Genomic DNA, 20,870 nt, shown 5'->3' on the forward strand with positions numbered 1-20,870 from the left:
ACTAAGCAACTCTAGTAAAAGAGTGAAGAGGTGACTGCATATTTAATTATACACTAACATTTTAGTATAGGGAACAGAGTTGAGTTCGAAGACAAGTTTAATTCAAGTTTGAAAAAAATCTAGCATCTCAGTGGAACTCTGGGAATAAAGAAAGCTACATGGGATAAATATTTGCAGAGAGTGTTTACTTCAAATTTCATACAACATGACCCTAAAGTATAAAAAGAAAGAAGAAATCTTCAGGTGGTTGATTTATAAGTGTATATCTGTTTTTATGATGCTGGTTTATAAATTTATCTACTTTCCTGACTGAAAAGGAAAAGGCTTTAATCTTAGAAAATATTAACTATGAAGAAAACGGATTTTCAGAAGCAAAGGCTGAATTCAGTACCTCAGTTTTGTTTCTATTCACTTTTGATTACCAAAGCACAAATGCTTCAAGTTTAGTTTGAACATTATACATTAGATTAAATATCTGGATTGTTAGGTAAAGACTCTTTGGGAAGGCAAAGTTTCACTTGGAAAAATGAAAAAGGACACAGAGAATTAGCCTTTCTGTGGTGGAAAACGCAAGCAAATCAACCAACTGACCAACCAGTCAACCAACAAAAATAACTTGCAAATGCTATTTCATTGCAAAGAATCAAGATTTGGTAAATGCATGGGTAGGCAGCATATCTTCCCCATATGGACCCCTGGACCTGAGACAGTTTCAGTAATTAACCAAATAACATGGTGATAAACCAGAAAACAGTATGTTAGATTGTGTTCAACACTGTGAATCATAAGCCAGGCTCTAATATTTGGGACAGTGATCAGATCTGGCTAGATGGTATACATAATAGCCAAAGTGATTCTTTTTGTGAGCAGTTAAGAGTTTAGGGGCTGTATTTGCAAAAAAATTTAAGAGATGTTTCTAAAATTGAAGATAAAAGAATCTAACTATTCAAACTTTTAGAATGCCCTTATTGTAGCTAATGAAGAAGTGGCCATAATAGCCATAATTAGTGAAACATTTTACACAAGAAAAGACTGGTTAGCTCTCTCACATAAATGAGGGAAGGATTTGGGCAGATAATTAAGATTTTACAAAGGGGGCATGATGCCAAAAGAGAGCAGATACTCAGAGGCACAATGCTGTGGGCAGTGAGGTGGAAAAAGGGGCCTTTTGGGCTCAAATTTGTGGTCAGCTCTTGCAATAATATTTGCCATAATGGCAAGCTATCTTTCATAAGTTTAATGTGGCTGCCCTATCATATATCATACATCATATATTGGAGCTTTTTACCTAGTGGTGGTAATATGCTTCCCTTTCTTATAAATTCATGCATTTATAAGAAAATAATCTAGGTTTAGGGATATAGTTATGACCAAGAAAATGAATGAAGTGAATTAATTCATGAATTGCATTATTTGATCCACACTGTATTTAACAGCTAAACAGCACTGAGTTCTTACACACACACACAGACTTCAAAGGGTTAAGGGAGAGTATCTTTGAGAATTCCCTCTTTTCTTTTACGTTAAGGGAAAAGTTAATCAAGTATGTAGCTAGAAATCGATATCAGAAGCGGGGATGGGGCAGATAGTGGTGGTAGCCAGAGTTACACCCTCATAAATATGTGTGAGTTAGGTTACTAGGATGTCAAAAGACTTCAAAGATAGACCCTCGCACCTTTTGAAGATCAAAGTGTACGCTTGTAAAGGACTCTAGGTGAGGAATGCCAAGAGTTTGTGGCAAAGATTCTGGAGTAGTGATTTCAATTCATCCTCATTCTGCTTTATCTTTGTAAGATCTGTCATTATACCAAAGACCAAAAACTCAGACTAAATAAAATATCTCATGGCAAACTTTACTTTTTTAATGTGGCCTTAACACTGACCAGCACCACTCTTGGCTTGTTTAGGTTTAATCAGATTTTCAAATGGGCAGTTACAATGGGGTAGGAGTGAGGGCTGAGCTCTAGGTCATATTTCTTTGGTTCAGTTCCAGTTGTTGGGAGATCAGTGCCTTTAACTGATGTCCACAGTTGGCATGATGGTTTCCATCAACCTTAGTGTATGGTCACGGCTAAGAAAGAAACAGTGGATCCCCACCAGCATTATCAAATAATAGAAGTTAAGCACTCAGAGTCTGAAATTGTTTTTTCTTTTTTTTTGAAATTGCTGCTTCAGTAGGAATCAGATTGCTTACCTGGGGGAAAACTGGTCCAAGCCTAGTGGGACAGAAGGATATAAATCCTGAAGTCTTTTACTACAATATGGTCTAGCCATGTGATGTTGTCCTGGTCTCATCCAGTTAGGGCTGGAATCATTCCAAGAGGCTCTTTAACACAAGAGTCTAAGGAATCGCCACCTGGGGTTTTACAAACTGTACCAAAGCAGAGAATCGTCCAAAGAAGGAGATCCAGTGTGGTACTCTTCACACATACACATCTCATATATACCGGTATGAAGACATAAAATCAGTAAAAGAAGTGGAGAAGTGGAAAAGAGAGAAAAGAGCTGAGCAGTGCAGCTCAAGTTAGAAATTCTCAATGGAATCTCATGAACCCCCAGAAGACCTGTTGCTCCATCAAATCCCCAAACTACAAGGGGGTTTTGTGATGACGTAGGACCAGCAGTCTAGCTACGGAGCTACTGCTACGATTAGTGATTCGGGGCTGGGATACTGACCGTGTGCCGTGGTCAAGCTGATTTACATACAGCTTTATGAGCGAATGCTCCTCAGCCACAGGGCTGGATGCACTTATCCCCTCAGGTAACCTGAGGGATGCAAACAACGAGACCTTGTTAAAACCTCCCATGGACAGAGCAAGGCCCACTCAGAGAGGAAAGATGTTCAGTGTACACAGCTTTATTGAACAGCACCCTTAAAACAGAAACCAGAGGCCAACCTCGGTGAGGACAGCAAGAAGTGCAAATTGTAAACAATGTGCTTGTGGTTCAGAGGGAACATTCTAGAAGGACTGAAAATGGGAAAAAAGGGAAATGATCCTATTTTGGGTTAAGGGATACCATGCACCCTGGAGGAAGCAGAACAGCTCAAAGTATTATAGGAATAGTTTAGAGTGGAAGAAGCCATGTTATCCATCTAGACGTATCCACCATAAGCACCGTCCGAGCTGAAATGATATAAAATGACCTTCAGTAAGGATGGGGTCTATCTCTGCTGGACATTCACAGAATGCAGAGCTTCCTAATACAAGAATCTCTTTCCTAACATAGAGGCACAGGCCCGTGTTTCTAATAGATTTTACAGTTCATAATTTTGTTTTAGAAAAGATGGTTGAATTTGCTGGTGGTTCTGACAAGGAATGCTAACGGGACGTACTGAGGGCTTCAACCATAGGATTTCACTGTGGATGTTCTGTCGTTCAATTGCCTCCCCATTTCTATTTGTTACAGACTTGCTGAATTTATAGGAAGGAAACACTATGAATGACCATATTCTGTTTATTCCACTAATTATAATTATGGGGAACGTCTTCATCTCAGGTTCCAAATGCAGGGACTCGAGGGAAAAATTAGCAGTGTTCTAAATCTCACTATCTGTACATCTTCACTAGAACATCCCAGGATATTACAGGGAAATTGATGCCTTAGCAACTCTTTGAGGAAAAGATTGATTATGACTGTTTTTGAAACACATGAGGCTGTTCTATTTATTTTTTCTGACTGAAAGGCATGTTAAATCTTTCATTCATTTGCCCACTCCAATTTTCCTCACCTTTGTTCCTGTTTTCCTGTGAGCCTTCTCCCTTTATTTCTAAAGTAATTCTCTGGTGTTTTATTTGTCCTATTTGATCAAATGACTTGAAGTACCTCTTGACCTCTGCCTACTCACTGTGCTGGTTTGGGAAGAAGTATTTGCTTCACCTGTTTGCTTACATGGCAGTGGACCTTTGTGCTAAAAGATGAGATCTGTATCCACTCTCTCTCTTTTTGTTAAAGTTCTTGTTCTTATCATGAGTTACTTATGTAGAAACTATATGTCCAAATTTGGATTTGAGCCTCTAGCCTCAGGAACTCTAGAATTTACTAAGAAGATTCTTGTATATCTGGAGTTTTATGTTATGAGATGCTTCAGAATGTCCATCATAATTCCTTATTGCATCTAGAGATGCCAATTCCCCAGGTTAAATGGGCCATTCCAGGTGCTATAAAAGTGACTTTTTCAATGATATAGAATGCATGTGTGTTAGAAGTAAAACTTAAACATACCGCGCATTCTTACTATGGATGGATTGTAAATGCAAGTTTCCAGGAGTGACTTTCATCCCCAAAGCCATCCCTGCCCTCTCCAAAAGCATCCAGATGAATGAAATTGATGCCTTGTGACAGATATTTACAAACAAGTTTTTAATAATAATCTTCTGCACTTGGCTTACATGAGAATATTTTTCTTGCCACAGAATCAAGGCTCATGATCAAAGAGAGGGTTTGTTTTATAGCAGGACTGGAACTTACCTCCTGGTAATAAAAGGACTTCCTGAGGAGGGGACAGAGTGGGAGAACAGGGTGTCATTCATGCTGGTTACAGGTCTGGGTGGCCTAAAAAAAGCACAATGTGGATGAAAAGTTAAAACAAGTAAAAGTCACAAGTTAAAACTATCCAATCCCTCAAGGAAAGAAGCTGGGAAATCAGAGTTCTTGTGTGTGTGCATGCTAAGTTGCTTCAGCAATGTCCGTCTCTTTGCGACTGCATGGACTGTAGCCTGCCAGGCTGCTCTGTCTACAGGATTTTCCAGCAAGAATGCTGGAGTGGGTTGCCATGTTCTCCTCCAGGGGATCTTCCTGATCCAGGGATTGAACCTGTGTCTCTTATGTCTCCTGGATTGGCAGGCAGGTTCTTTACTACTTGAGCCACCTGGGAAGCCCAGTTCTTACCTTACCCAGGATCAACATGAAATTTTACATTTTCCAATTCAATTCTTGAAGTGAGCTGGGAACTTAAATTTCCTTGAGAAGACAGAATATCTATTAAACATTGAGTGGGGAAGATCTGTGGATGCCACAGGAATGTTTATTCATGAGCTTTGAGCCTTGGTGTAGAGTCATATTCTTGCATAGAGTGAGGATTTTGAGACAGCCTTCTAAATGGGTTTCCCAGATGGTTCAGTGATAAAGAACATGCCTGCCAACTCAGGAGTGTGCCTAGTTGCTCAGTTGTGTCCGACTCTGTGCGACCCCCATGGACTGTAGCCCTGCCAGGTTCCTCTGTCCATGGAATTCTCCAGGCAAGAATACTGAAGTAGGTTGCCATGGGGAATCTTCTCAACCCAGGGATCAAACCCAGTTCTCCAGGGGAATCTTCCCAACCCAGGGATCAAACCCAGTTCTCCTGCATTGCAGGCAAATTCTTTACCACCTGGGCCACCAGGGAAGCTCTCACCAAAGCAGGAGATGCAGGTTCAAACCCCTGGGTCAGAAGATCCCCGGGAAAGAAATGGCAACCCACTCCAGTTTTTCTGCCTGGAAAATCCCATGGACAGAGGAGCCTGGTGGGCTGCAGTCCACAGGGCCTCAAAGAGTCACACATGACTGAGTAGTGACTGAGCATGCACGTGCTGCCTTCTGAAAAGAGAAGCCCAGAAAATTTGAGGATAATCAGACTCCAAATCTTCTTGGAAAGAGGAGGATTCTACAGAAACTTCATCCTGTGTTCCACATGATGATGGCCCTCTCCTGATACACCCTGTCTGTAAGGTCCCAGGTGGAAAATCATATTGTGCCTTCTTTGACCTTTGTTCTAAGGGAAAGTACAACTAAGCACCACAGGGATTTACTGACTTTCTGTTATCTGGACATATAGTGCAAGGGAGCCCATAAACACTTTTTTTCTATATTATTAGAGGAAGAAAATAGGGTTCAATATTCCTCAGAACTGTCCACAAGCCTAAATATCAACTGCATCATGTCTGTCACCCCATCTTAATTTGTACCTCACCTTGTTATTCTTTCCCTATCAGTGAAGTCTTAGTTCAGGTAAAATGATAGAGCTAAGATCCCTGCCTCATCTCTAAGCAGTTTTTAGTCTCATTTTAGATTCAGGTGTTCCATGGTACGATGAGAGTGGATTCAGAGTTCAGAAGCTGGGTGACAGGGCAGGATGGTGTTCTGAGTCAGGAAATTTTGGTTTCATTATAATGCTACATGTGAGTTTGACAGTACAGAATTTTTTTAAAGATGAAACATGAATACAGTAGCCTATAGAATCTATTTGTGTTGACTCGATCAAGAGTCAAATTTGTGAAGGTTTAATTTTTATCTTAGGAAACAGGAATTAGTTTGGATTCTACAATGAAGAGATTTCTAGGGAAAAAGGAGACATGTTTGTCCCAGTGTATTTATGAGAATGGACATGAGACATGGAAGGTTTTAAAATGTCAGCACAAAATGCAAAAATTCATTGAAACTTTAGGTTTCCAGTACCTGGTGCTAAACTGTGTTCTTGAATTTTTTTTTTAAGACACATCCTATGTTTGGTGAGGTCAAAATAGCAGGATTACTATTTAATCTACTCAAACATATTAGCAAAAATTCTGAAAATTAGTGCTTTATACTACTTATCTAGGATATGTCTGATACCTGAGACTAGTTTAAAGCTAATTCTGCTTTGAGCAGTACAATTTCACTTTATAAGAAGGATGTTAATTTCAAACAAATGTGCTCTGTGAATTTTGAAAGGTTAGGTTATATCAGATTTTAAAACACTAAGCGGAATGAAATGTTTTCATTTTAACTTTGGAAACAGTGGAAAAAAATCAGCTTGATGTTTCTGATTTTCTTTTGCCTCTTTATAAATATCTCCATCTTGTTCTCTCTCTAGGAAATGAGAAAACAAGAGAATATGGAATGCTTTTTAAGTAGCCTGGTACATTTAATCTATTGAACCTGGTCACCACAAGGCTGAATTTGCAGTTTCTTAGTCTTTGCTCTTTAATACACTGTGTATGACAAACCTAGACAGTGCATTAGAAAGCAGAAACATCACTTTGCCGACAGAGGCCTATATCATCAAAGCTATGGTTTTTCTAGTAGTCATTTCTGGATGTGAGAGTTGGACCATAGAGAAGGCCTAAAGTTGAAGAACTGATACTTTCAAACTGTGGTGCTGGAGAAGACTCTTGAGAGTCTCTTGGATAGCAAGGGGATCAGACAGTCAGTTCTAAAGGAAATCAACCCTGAATATTCAGTGGAAGGACAGATCTGAAGCTGAAGCTTCAATACTCTGGCTACCTGGTGGGAAGAGCTGACTCATTGGAAAAGACCCTGATGCTGGGAAAGACTGAGGGCAGGAGGAGAAGGGGCCGACAGAGGATGAGATGGTTGGATGGCATCACCAACTCAATGGACAAGAATTTGAGTAAACTCTGGGAGATAGTGGAGGACAGAGGAGCCTGGTGTGCTGCAGTCCATGGGGTCGCAAAGAGTCAGACACGACTTAATAACTGAACAACAACAACAAATAAATGGCCTTATGTGTAAGGTTCATCATAAAAATGTTGAACCTGGGACACAGGGGCTAACCTTGGCACCAAATAGCAGTTTTCAAAGGGACATATTTCCTCTACAATCACATGGCAAGTTACTTTATCTAACAAATAGGTCACAATTAAGAATTTTAAATACGTTTAGTCTTTTGAAAAAGAAATAGCTCCAGAAAAAGTCACAGAGGCCTAGTGCAAAGTTTTCTTTCTGGACAAGATGTTTGCAAAGGACATTTTTATATAATTGGCATTCTTTTCATAAAATGAAAGTGCTCAGCTTAAAGGCAGAATTAGGTTTTTTTTTTTGTTTTTTTTTAATTTTTTTTTCAGAATTAGTTTTAAACTAGCCTCTTGTCTCTCACTGTTTTGTGTCTCATAACCACTTATAAGTCTTTATAAGCTCACTGAAGATTATTGAACTACTTACCAAGTATCTCTTTTGGCAGCAAAAGAATTGAATAGAATAGAGACAGTTAATCATGATAACATTTTCAAGCAAAACAATAGCCAAGAACAAATGCCAAAACACCAAAATGTCCCCATGTAAGTGGCTTTTACATGCCTATGATGATTTAGAATAGCTAAATGAACAGTATGTTTTCAGGTTAGAAGTCTTAGATATCCCCATCCATATAAAAAAGAAGATGAATATCTATTCAGGGAAATAACATCTGGGGAATAATAATTATAAAAATGTCTAAAGCTAAAATAATATGAACAAATCTGTTCTAATATCAATTGGATATTGTACATCTGGAATTTCTTGTGTGTTATTTCAACAATTAAATATTTCATACAATTTGTCTTTTATGAGACTGATGCACTAATTACTGTATTACAAGGCACCGTACTTTGTCCTTTAAAATTGACATTCATCATGGAAACATTATCAATGAGTACAGATCTGTGTTTGGATTCAAGGACTATTTTAATGATCTGGTTAAATATATGGGACTTTTAGCAGAAGAAGGCACATTTCATGTAGAATTTTAGGGGAATCCTGAAACTCTCCATGGAATCCAAACTGTGTAGCTGATGCCCTCAGCTCCGTGAATAACATATCAGATCACATTGCCAATATAAATGAAAGTTAAAACATTTTTACTCATTGGTCAACTAAATCTCATACCCACACACCCACACACACCCTCAATCTTGAGCGCTGACCAGGCACAGAGCCCAGTGTGACTGACGTGAGGCTGGCTTTACTTACACATGTGGCCTCATTTCTTAATTCTGTCTCCAGGTGGGAGGCCTCACCCTAATTCCATCTGCTGCAAAGCTCTTGGAGCCAGGCTGTCCACCCTGTCCACCCTCTAACTATCTACCCCACACCCATCAGCTCGGATTGAATGCTGCTCTCTTGGAGGGTAACCCCAAGGAGGGCTGGTAGCAAGTGACTCTGTGGCCCAGCTGAGACAGCCCAAACCTACTGTCAGTTTTTGTTCATTCATGGAGAGCTAAGTGACTGTCCCTGGCTATGGGGAAGTAAGTCAAGACTTTAGAACAGCTTGCATGAGATCACTTTCTGCAAGTGGTTGTTCCTTTGGGAACAACCCAGATCTTTCTACCCCTGGTTTACTTTAAGGCTTATTTTTAGGAGCAAAATTTCCCAAAATAAGTCAACCACATTCTACAGAATCAGTTTACATTAGTTTTTGGATGCTTCTAGACTGTGCAGATTGCTGGGGACAACGAATCCTCAGTGTGCACACAGAAGTAAACCAAACAAAGCCCATGGGATTTACACAAATTCCGCAGACATGCTCAGCACAGTTGTTTGTTAGGATCTGTTTAGGTCCATCAGGGAAAGAGTCACTGCCTTCCTAAGGCTCTGCGGTCCACCACAATGCCTCTAAGGGGTCATGCTCTCAGTCACCTGAAGCAATGACCTTGTCTTGGTGGATTCCTAACATTCAGAGGTCTCATCAGCCCACCTCTCGATGGTACAAGAGGTTGTGCTGAATTGCACAAAACAAAATTCACTTCAGGAGAGGAACCGCCTGTTCTAGAGGCTTTCTGAGGCCCCTGTGACTACACAATCCCACTACACAATTCCTAACTGTAGCCCCAAAGTAGCTAATGAACTTCTTTCTTCTTCTGAGCCCAAGATATCACCAAGGAAGGAATACTTTCTTCTGCCTGAACCTCCTGCTTTCTGAGCCACCCAGGCCTGAGAGAGGGTCCGAGGGGGAGGGGCTTTTGGGAAGATGTGGGTGGTAGCACCATTCCTTGACCCTATTCTCTCTGCTACTCAAACTCACACACACTTTAGAGACATTTTTTTAAGTCCGTTTTTGGATCGTCTGTTGAATTTCCCCATCAATCCCTCCTCTTCAACCCTCCCCTGCACAGGCCATGATTCTTCTAAAGCTATGTAACTTGGGAGAAAACAATAACCACAGCAATAATTTCCATGTTTCCTGGCATCTATAAGATGACTGGCTCTGCAGAAAAAGGAGACAGTGGGCTTCTGGATTAGGGACTCAAAGCACATATGATGTTAAGGTACAGGATGCTTTACTATTGGCCAACTGTGTAAACTCCACTAACATCTGTGTAACTGTAAAATTTTTGAATATTTTCCACTTTGAGGTGAATTATATGGTGCTGCATTCTTGTACTTGCAGGCAGAAGTATTGTATACCCCTCCATGAAAAAAAGAATATATAATCATCTGACTTTCATTCTTTCTTTAAGAAAATAAAATTTAAAACTCGGTCCCTGACAACCGATAGGAAATTGTCTTTGTACGGATCTGCACACGTGTCAATGAAAAGCTGTCTCTCAGTGTGGAGGGCAGATACTCACACGATGTGGGCCAAGTTGAGTGGCTTCTCAGGCTGGTCAGGGAACATGGGGTGCAAGGGCTCACGGCTGGAAGCACAGCTCAGAGACTTGCTTAATGCATTGGTTAGCTTCTTAGCAGGTGATTTCTGGAAGGAAGAACAATCAACACTTATGTAACATTTTATCAGATGATTTGCTTTCATACTATGCTGTGTGCTAAGCCGCTTTAGTCGTGTCTGACTCTTTGCGACCCCATGGACTCTAGCCCACCAGGCTCCTCTGTCCTTGGGATTCTCTAGGCAGGAATACTGGAGTAGGTTGCCATGACCTCCTCCAGGGGATCTTCCCAACCCAGGGGTCAAACCCGAGTCTCTTACATCTCTTGCTCTGGCAGGCGGGTAATCTTTACCACTAGTGCCACCTGGAAGCCCTTCCATGATATATATTCATTTATTCATTCAGGGACTCTTCTTTGAGAATTTACTCCAAGTCAAGGAGTTGGCTCATTGCAGGGACCAGAATGCTTGGAATTAGCCACCAGGATACCCGCCGCTGGCTGCACACTGTCAGCTGTGAGAAATGGAAGCAGTCATTGGGGTCAGAACATCCGAGTTGGGATTTAATGAACAGCAGGAGTCCTTCTGACAAAATTCAGGGGGCTGGAAGGTATCCAGATGGAGGAAGGCCAGGAGACCTAGCTCTGGAGAGGGAAAGCAGGAGGCGGACCACTGAAGTCCTTTATACTACACAGTCCTATCTACTGTGGTCTTTATCTCAGGTGAGGAGGGAGACAATGAACAGCTTCAATCTCAGAGATGACCTGACTCTAGAAGGATTGCTTCTCCTTAAGAACAGAAAATGGTTTGAGAGGGATGGGAGTGGAAGGCAGGAGAGGAGCGGGAGGTTTTGCAGGAACCCAGAAGCAAGATTTTCAGGTGCGGCTGGGTACATCCAATTAGAAGGAAAAGCAGAACTTCAGCATGAGTCTCCAGAATTTAAAGTTCATGTGCTTTCCAGAGGACATGCTATCTCTTTTTCATTTAGCCCGGTGGAATGTTTAATATTTCACAGCCAAGATGATCAAAAATAGTCCACCATATATAATAAATCTTAATGTCAATTTTTCCTTTCAGTGAGAAGAGATTTATAATTTTGTCACTTTCTTTGACACTCAGAGTGCACTACTGGCAATATAAGGAAGTGACTCTCGTCCTCATTATTTAAAAGCTAAGTCACGGGAGCACTGTCCACAAAATCCCTCTTTGACTTTGGCTGGAGATGGAATTCTTAGAACACGTGGATCGGCAGTAGCAACAGCTCTTCCCGCCATAAACACTGGAGCCCCTCTGTCCTCGTGAGGAGTTCTGTTCTACTCTGTAAAGACACTGTCCTATCGTATAACTGCAGAGTCCAGAACTTCTAAGGAAAAGCCTCTTTATTTAACTTCAGCGTTTACACAAAACAACAATTAAAAAATGGTTAGTCTTCAAACACCAGCCCTCGAGGATTTGAGATAGAACACACTGGGTTTCACAAGTGGCTCAGTGGTAAAGAATCTGCCTGCAATGCAGGAGATACGGGTTCGATCTCTGGTCTGGGAAGATCCCCTGGAGGAGGAAATGGCAACCCACTCCAGTATTCTTGCCTGGACAGACGAGCCTGGCGGGCTACCATCCAAGGGATCACAAGAGAGTTAGACACGACTTAGTGACTAAACAACAACAACATTTGAAAACTGGTAATACGCTGACAATAAGAAAATTTTCTCCTACCTTCTATACTAAATTGTATTTCATGATCTGCGCTAGCCTATCAGTTCTCAGCATGTGATGTAGCCGATAGCAACAGGTGGCATTTGAACTGGAATAAATCCTCAGTATACAATGCCTTAGTGAAGAATTCTTATTTGAACTCAGACTTTGACATGTGCTAAACAATTAATATATTTGCACTGAATATCAGTTCCTAATAATGATTCCTCGAAAGAACATTCTGATTTAAAATGTACATTCTTAGTACTCAGCCATAAAAAAAGAACAAAGTGCCATTTGCAGCAACATGGATGAACCTGGAGATGATCATGCTAAGTGTCAGAACACTTTCATCACAAGGACAGGTTAGTATCACATACCCCCTCCAGCAAGCTAGTCACGTGCACTATTCATGAAAAGACGATTTTCTAATATAACCACAATCTTCCCCTCCTTCACCCCAAAATAAACTGATACAGCATCATTAAACCCACATGCTCTCATGTCTTTCCTTCACATTCCAGTCACGCCCTTAAAGAACTCCAGACTCTTAAGAAAAAAGGAACTAACAATAATTTTTAGGCAATGCCCACAACCCCGCCCCAAATTGGAAGGAACCTTCACTTACTGTGAAAAGGAGATTATGCTCCAGAAGGCTGTCACCTAAATCAATACTGAATTATCTGCATTCCAAGAAGTAATATCATTGGAGTATTCTTATATGTTGTCTTAGGAAGCTATACTGGGTTCAGACTCAACAAGTAACCCCACAAGAGGAGCAGTGGGCGGGGAAGGAAGGAGTGTGAGAGTAGAAGGTAAGCGTGCCCCCTGGTTCTCTGGCTCTTCCCTTGTGTTCTGGACGACACTCACCCCTCCAACTTACCCAGGACGTGTACTCTTTCATTTGGTGCTGGTTGCTATGGGAACCACCAGCATGTCCCCTCCAGAAGCAGTCTTGACAGAGCTGGTAATTGTGACACTGTTGGCATCGATAGCGAAAGCCCAACATACTCTCACTGTGGCAATACGAACACTCGACCGGGTGGAAGACTGGCGGGCAAGTAAATGAAGAAAAAGACAAGGAAACAAGAGGATGAGTCAGAAGAACGAAAAATACAGCCCAAGAAGAGTTGCATTTTTCTGCTGGATAATATGATTTCCAATGATAGTTTGGTCTGAGAGAAGTACTAAGTTTATTCCTAGACTCTCACGACCCTTTTCCAGCATGTGTGTGGGGGTGGGAGAAATAAAGTGGGCTGGAGGAGAGGGGTTCTTTTAACAGCACATCTCTGTAATACTGTTTACTCTTCTTGCTCCCATCCCTTACCCTACAAGAATGTAAATTACCCAGACTGGCTTGCCTTTCCCCCCAGATGCTCTCTGTCTCCAGGAGACCAGCACAGCTCACTGAAAACTCAGAAGCACAATGGATGAACACAGATGGGTTCTGGGTAGAGAGCAAATAATAGAGAAATGGAAAACAAGAGGAAGCAAAAAGAAAGGAAATGGGAGGAAGAGTAGAAAAACTGGAAGATGAGAATACTCAGTTATTTTTTAAAAAATAGAGTAGCTAATGGGCTTACTTAATGAGTGACATTGTCTTCATTTAATAAACAGATTTTTAAAAAATTTTCTGAGGGGCAGATCGATAGGGGCCCAAAGAGATGGACAAATTATCTGAATACAGTTCTAGTTCAGATAGTTCAAGAGACACTTTCTGGCAGGAAATTTGAGTTACAAAGCAGGCAAGGTATGCAATTCGAAGCTAACAAATGATCAGATCCAAGTAATTGCATGTTATGAGTTAAAGATACTAACAACAACAAGAACAATTCTTGCCTTTGGCGAAGTTACTCTCTGGCTAACCAGCTAGAGAAAACAATGAAAAAAAATAAATAAATAAAAATGAAAAGTAAATTGTAGAAACAAAGACATAACCAAATTTTGAACACACTGTCTTCTGAACCAGTATTATATCCTCCTTTTCTGGCTCTTGGGAAAGACCTGAATCTAGGGGCAACTCTTCTGGGACATGGTCTAAAGAACTCATTTCCTGCAACAGGAAATACTGAGAGGAGGCATGAAATTACAACTTTATAATTGGAGAATGACTAGTTCTCAGACTGCAAACAGTAATATGAATTCACCCCACATGATCTGGATCTTGACTGCTTTAGAGATGAATAAGAAGCATAAAAAAACCAATGACTGGTAGTGATTACAGAGAATCTAGTGAGATCTTTCTTTAAATCTTTTCCATGAGCAAAACAGAATAAATTTATAACTTTAACTAAGAGAGATAATAAGCGAAAACACCAAGTGTTCTAAATGGGAATTTAAAATTAAGCTAACTTTAACCCCAATGTATATTAAAGAAACGTGTAGAAGATTCTAGTAAGAGATAAGGGATAAATTATTTTCTATTTAAGGCTGGAGAATTCCCAGAGTTAAATTAAACAATAAATAAGAATATCTAAAGAGCAGATGGAGGCATTGAATTGTTCCCTGTTTAAATTTCTTTAAACCTTGTTCTGAACTGTATTTCGTATTGAAGTTTGGATATGCCAATAGTAATTACTTTTATCATAGAACTACTTGCTTTTATAAAATAAAAGTACATGACAAAAGTTACATTACTCATTTCTTTTACATAACTACAGCCATTGGGAGCTTACTATTTGGAGTACATGACTAAAGATTAGCAAGGTGCTACCATCCGGTATTTTCCCCCATCTCCTCCACCTATTCATGTTCAAGTGCTTAGGAAGAAAGAGTCAATGCTAGGTATGCCAACAGTGGAAGTTCATACCTAAAACAAATACTAGAAAATGTCACATTCCTTAGCAAGGTTCTTCTTCAGTTATAGTAAGTTTTAAAGCCACATCTTACTTGTAACTGGGAGGTAGATTGTGATATTTAATAAGTTTTTAGAATGGACCATCCTAATTTTGCAGTGTGTTGATAGGGCTTTACTGATCAGGGAGAGAGGTCAGTTCTATGCAGTTTTGTATTAGGGCAGAAGAATGTTCTGGGAAAGATCATGGACTGCAACTGTGACCAATCTGGTGTGGGGAGAAGGGAAGCAGGGGCAGACCACACTGCAAAACACCTAGGTAGTGGACAGGCTCTCTTTAGCCTCACTGCTGCCTCGTTGAAGTCCTGGTAAAGAGTGAGGTTGGTGATGTGGTACTTGGGACTTTTCGGGAGTACCTTTTCTGATTTCTTGGTGCTTAAGTGGAGTGATGTGGAGTAACAGTTATTCTTGTCTTATCTGTCTCTTGGACTCACACACACTGGTAAGTTGAAGTGCATTTATATAAATAATCACACTCTTAGCCACACTTCTGAAAGAAGTATTCTGACCATTCAGAAGTATCAGAGATTCTCTTCCTGCAGTCAAGTTCTTGGGCCAGACATGTGGTTTTCTTACATGTTTGTGCTGGTAACATTCCTGAACACAGTGTGAGAAGGTTCCTCTAGATTAATGGATACCTAATGAGAAGAATGGGGCAGGAATTTGGAGACTACGGATTGGGTGGGGGCTTTGTATATCATTTCCATACTTTCACAGTCTCTGCCTATTTCAGGTCATCGTTTTTCAATTTCAACCCTTTCTAGAATGCCTTATATAGATAGATGTGCTGGCAAAGTTTTCCAGAATTTTTTTCAGCATAATGAATGAGGCAAAATAGAGTGAATAATCATTCTTAACTGTGCAGGTGTGTATTAACTTGCAAGAAATAATGGACTGGAGGTGGGAGAAAGTGTGGTGTATTTCAGTGTATGTTTTTAGATTTATGATTTTTTGGTGTCAGTCCTAGCAATGGATGGACTGTATTCCTTTTCTTCAGATGTCATTGAAATCCAGAAAAGGTTTTTCAAGTCATTGTGTTTGCATATAAAACTTTGCATGGTATACAAAATCTTCAGTGTTTGATCCTACACATTTTTATCTAGTTTGCCTTTCCCTTTTAGTATAACACAAAACTGTGCTACGATAAAAATGGTTTGTTTTTGCATGTTGATCCACAAAGATCCTTGTTTAGAGGACCTTTCGGTTTATTCCTTTGTTGATTGGGGGGAACATGGTCATGTACTCTCTGAGGCCTATATTCCCTGTATCGGTATAGATCACTGTTAAATTAGCTTTACCTGTTGTTCATGTCACTCCTTTTCCCACTCCTTTTCCTAGTGCAGTACTGGAGCACTTTCAAGATGTGTTTAAATTGTGCATTTTATTTGTAAAGCTAATCTTTGTCTTTGCTAAATGTGGGACAGGATCTAATGGAACAGTTGCTGTAACTTAAGTGATAAAGACACAGTCTTGAATAAAAGTGTGGAGTGTTAAAAAAAAAAAAAAAATCAGAACTACTAAACAGACCTCCTAAAACAATGATGTTGGCTTAATAACTATAGACTTGATAGTCTAATTTCAATAATTGCCTTAGGACTTTGGGATTAACATACGTACACTCCTATAGATAAAACAGATAATCGACATGGACCTACATATAGCACAGGGAACCATACCCAATATTTTGTAACAATCTACAAGGGAAAAGAATATGAAAACAATATATATACACACACATATATATATATATATGTATATACACCTGAATCACTTTGCTGTACATATGAAACTAACACAACATTGTAAATCAATTATGTTACTTCAAGTTAAAAGAAGGGTTAAACAAATTGCCTTAGCTCAGTATTAAGTACTCACCATTTTCTACATTTGCCAGTCGATGCAGAAGGGGCAGCCAGACCAGGCACTGCGGGGGAGGATCTGACATGAGCGTGTCCAAGAAACTATTTAAGGTGACTTTTTTCTGCATCAAAAAAAACCCACCAAAATTTAGAACCAAGAATAATCTTAACTTACCTGCTATGTAAATATCATTTGAGATGGAAGAAACAAGACATTCAATTAACCCCTAGTACACAAAAAAAGACAGAGCTTGAAACTAGTTCTGAATTTAAAACATCAATTGCTTTTCATACTTGAGCCTACACAGGACTGGATTATCTCTACTGAGGCTGAGTCAATATTATCACAAGGAGGAAAACAATTCTGAGAGGGTCATTTTTCATACACAAGGAACAGGTTGCAAATGATGAGCAAAACTGGAGAGTAGGCATCCTCCATAAAATTTTACCCAATAATACATCATAGCAGGCTCTAAAATTCCCAAATCAGTCAGTCTTCTAAATGTGTAGAACAGCTAACTTCTTCAGCTTCCATAAAAACTAAGTATTTTGTGGTTGTGTGAATGGTTCTGCTATACAAGATGAGGAGTGAATCCTGTTCGGAGGGATCTTTCCCTCCCTGTTAGAAGAGTCTAAAGGAAAAAAAAATCTCTTCTCTCCTTCCTTTTTATATATATTTTATCACAATTCAGTCAGCCTCTGGGTCATTATCCTGGACTTTTCTGATGTAGAAAAGGAATGTATCTTATCTATAGGTTTCTTTCAAAATAACAAAAGAAGTTGTATTTTGTGGGGGTGGGGAGGGCAAAAAAAAAAAAAAGACTCCTTGATTGCTTCAGGTCTAGAATCACTAAATTTCACAGGATGTTTCAGGACTTCTGGCAGGGAAAGTTGCTCTGGAGTCCAGGGACAAACAGCTTTGTAAAGCTTGTTGTGGTTCAGTTGCTCAGTCGTGTCCGGCTCTTTGTAACTCCATGGACTGTTCCCTGCCAGGCTCCTCTGTCTATGGGATTCTCCAGGCAAGAATACTGGAGTGGGTTGCCATTTCCTTCTCCAAAGAAGTTCTGCTAATACATGAGATTTCAGTAGTATGAGTGACAAAAAATTTACAAGCAAACTCACTATTTTACTTAAAAATCTGAATTAGAATAGCAAGGTAGCTGGGATAGTTTTATATTTTTTAGATAAGAAATCAGCCCTGAAGAGCTATAGTAACTTTTCAAGGCTTAAATCTTACACTTGGCCTTGTAATTTACAAAAGAGCTGTTTTGATATCCTTTTATTAATTTTTTTTATTGGTAGATATAATTTAGTTATTTACCTCATAATACTGGGCTTCACTGATAGCTCAGTGAGTGAAGAATCCTCCTGCAATGCAGGAGACACAGGAAATGTGGGTTCCATCACCGGGTGGGGAACATTCCCTGGAGGAGGGTGTGACAACCCACTCCAGTGTTCTTGCCTGGAGAATCCCACAGCCTGAAGAGCCGGGTGGGCTCCAGTTTAAAGGGTTGCAAAGAGTCGGACGTGACTGAGCAACTACGCATACACACACCTCATCAAACTAAATAACTTAAGCTTTTATAGGATGGTTGTTCACATTATTATTGTCAATAATTTTATTTTTTAAAGGCTTTATTGAATTTGTTACAATATTGCTTCTGTTTCATGTTTTGGTTTTTTGGTCACAAGGCATGTGTGATCTTAGCTCCTGGACCTCCAGGAACGTCCTTAGCATTATTATTATTATTATTTTTTTTCCTAGCATTATTATTAAAAGAGAAATGATATAAAGAATAAGTAATGAGACAGTACTTTTTAAAAAGCTACTACAATTCATATGGCTAAAATAATACTGTGTTTTAAAACAATCACTTGGGGTGACTTTCCAACGAAGCAATTAAAACAATTTTGGAATTTCATCCTTCAAGTTGCTGCTATAGCCAGCTTATGAAGCACAAAAACAAACTGGTCTGATTATTTATTTATGCTGCCTCTATTTCTACTTCACATGGTTTTATCCATTTTGACCTTTCATCGTACTGGCTTAAAATCACTCCTGGAAGTAAAACAGAGATGCTATGATTTCAACATATAAAAATTTCTCATCATTGAGGGTGTGTAAAAGATTATATAATGAGAAATATCTAGGATACTTCATTTTGAGTAATGGCAACACCTATATAATTCTTCTTGAATATATAAAATCCTATTAGATTAAAAAAGTCCTATTATTGTGGCTGACTTAAATGAGAAATACTCCGAGGCATTAGCATATTTCCTGAGGCTTCTATAATGCGCTATAATCAACAAATGTACAAACAAACAAGTAAATCCTGGGAAGGAGAGTTTAGCCCGGGGTTTAATGCAAGAGGCCAGGCAATCAATGATGATGAGGAAAGAGACCTGAGACAATTAGAGAAGGTGAAACTAGCAGGACTTGGCCATCAATGAGACGTTCTGCGTGGGGAACGTAGGAGACGTAGGTGAATGGATCCATTCTGATGTCACCAGCTTGAAAGGGAAATACAGAGGAGCATGCTTAGTTGGGGACAGAGATCGGGTAGCGATGCCAGCCTGGGGGTGGGGGCATGGGAAAGGTCAGCAAGGCTTCCTGAGTGAGGTTCTCGGGGAGTAGAGTTGATACTTTGCGTATCAAACTATCCCTTCTCTTCTTGAGTGTATGGATACATTGATGACTCTATATACATCCTTGACCTACAGGGGTGCCTGAGGCATTTCTGACCTCTTAGATCACCACATAAAGAGAGCTGAGGTTTTCTTTCTAGACAGTAAAGGCAGCTGTTTAGTGGCTGCTAAGCACTGTTTGCTTATGTAAAGGGCCAAGTATGTCACATACTTGGTGAGTTTGGATTTTTAAAAATTGTAAACAAACCTTCAGTTTATGGATTTCTAAACCTCTACCATGCGTGCTGGAGAATAGTTCTAGACATGTAGATTTTCCACAAGACGGGACAGACATAGACATGGATAGCCCTCCAAACTACGCAGCTTCCTTCAGCTGACTTGCTCCATGCCCAGTTAAGACATGTGGCTCTGAACCCCAACTTGGTGGATGATTGAGGGCCTCCCAGATCCCACAGGGCATGTGCTGAGATTTCTTTTTGTCTCCTTTGCTAAACACTGATGAAACTTAGTGCTGGGTCAGACTTGGGTTTTATGTGAGGCTGAGTGACAATTCAGCCCTTTAGATAATGTGGTCATAACGAATGATTCGGAGGGTTAGGGTGGTCGTTGTTTAGTCGCTAAACTTTGCCTGACTCTGCGACCCCATGGACTGTAGCCCACTAGGCTCTTCTGTCCATGGGATTTCCCAGGCAAGAATACTGGAGTGGGTTGCCATTTCCCTCTCCAAGGGATCTTGCTGACCCAGGGATTGAACCCATGTCTCCTGCATTGGCAGGCCAGTTCTTTACCGCTGAGCCACAAAGGAAGCTCATAGGGTTGTTGCTGCTAAGTCACTTCAGTCATGTCCGACTCTGTGCGACCCCATAGACAGCAGCCCACCAGGCTCCCCCATCCCTGGGATTCTCCAGGCAAGAACACTGGAGTGGGTTGCCATTGCCTTCTCCAATGCATGAAAGTGAAAAGTGAAAGTGAAGTCGCTCAGTCGTATCCGACTCAGCGACCCCATGGACTGCAGCCCACCAGGCCCTCCGTCCACGGGATTTTCCAGGCAAGAGTACTGGAGTGGGGTGCCATAGGGTTGTGAGTAGAGATTAAATTAGACAGTGCAAATAAAGAATTCTGCCTGATGCTGGCTCAAGGTCAGAAAGCACCACCTATTATTACCCAGCACTCAGTTACTGACTCAGAAGTCATTTGTCAGAAGCTGGAAGACACACTACAGGTTATGATGAAGAAATAGAGACTTGGAGTGACACAGGAGACAGCACCCGCTGAGAGATACTCCCTTAAACAAGTTGTTTCCTACCTGTTGAGAGAAACAGGATCTTGCTGACTGTTCTGTGTAACCGAATGAAGGACCTTCGAAAACTGCTGTGGGTAGCTTGAGAACTTCCCGTAGGAACTGATCGTATCGTCCATAAACCATCACCCCGCTGGAGTCAGAAATCATTGAGAAAATATCTGATGGATGGAA

The 20,870-nt window shown here is 40.4% G+C and overlaps 1 protein-coding gene across 28 annotated transcripts in view; it reads right to left on the minus strand.

The window, feature by feature from the left end:
* Nucleotides 1-20,870, minus strand: part of DTNA (dystrobrevin alpha) — a 415,842-nt gene that overhangs the window by 65,107 nt on the left and 329,865 nt on the right. For 12 of the 28 annotated variants that reach the window (XM_043889354.1, XM_043889355.1, XM_043889362.1 and 9 more), the window contains 6 exons: nt 20,703-20,857; nt 16,764-16,869; nt 12,918-13,084; nt 10,305-10,429; nt 4,471-4,554; nt 2,677-2,766 (listed from right to left, as the gene is read on the minus strand). In XM_043889354.1, coding sequence (XP_043745289.1) covers nt 2,677-2,766; nt 4,471-4,554; nt 10,305-10,429; nt 12,918-13,084; nt 16,764-16,869; nt 20,703-20,857 — 727 coding nt within the window. Of the gene's footprint in view, nt 1-2,676; nt 2,767-2,841; nt 3,126-4,470; nt 4,555-10,304; nt 10,430-12,917; nt 13,085-16,763; nt 16,870-20,702; nt 20,858-20,870 lie in introns of those variants that run through there. The other 16 variants (XM_043889359.1, XM_043889371.1, XM_043889367.1 and 13 more) reach the window with 2 other exon arrangements.

Source organism: Cervus elaphus, chromosome 27, assembly GCF_910594005.1.
Source record: "Cervus elaphus chromosome 27, mCerEla1.1, whole genome shotgun sequence".
Lineage (NCBI taxonomy): Eukaryota > Metazoa > Chordata > Mammalia > Artiodactyla > Cervidae > Cervus > Cervus elaphus.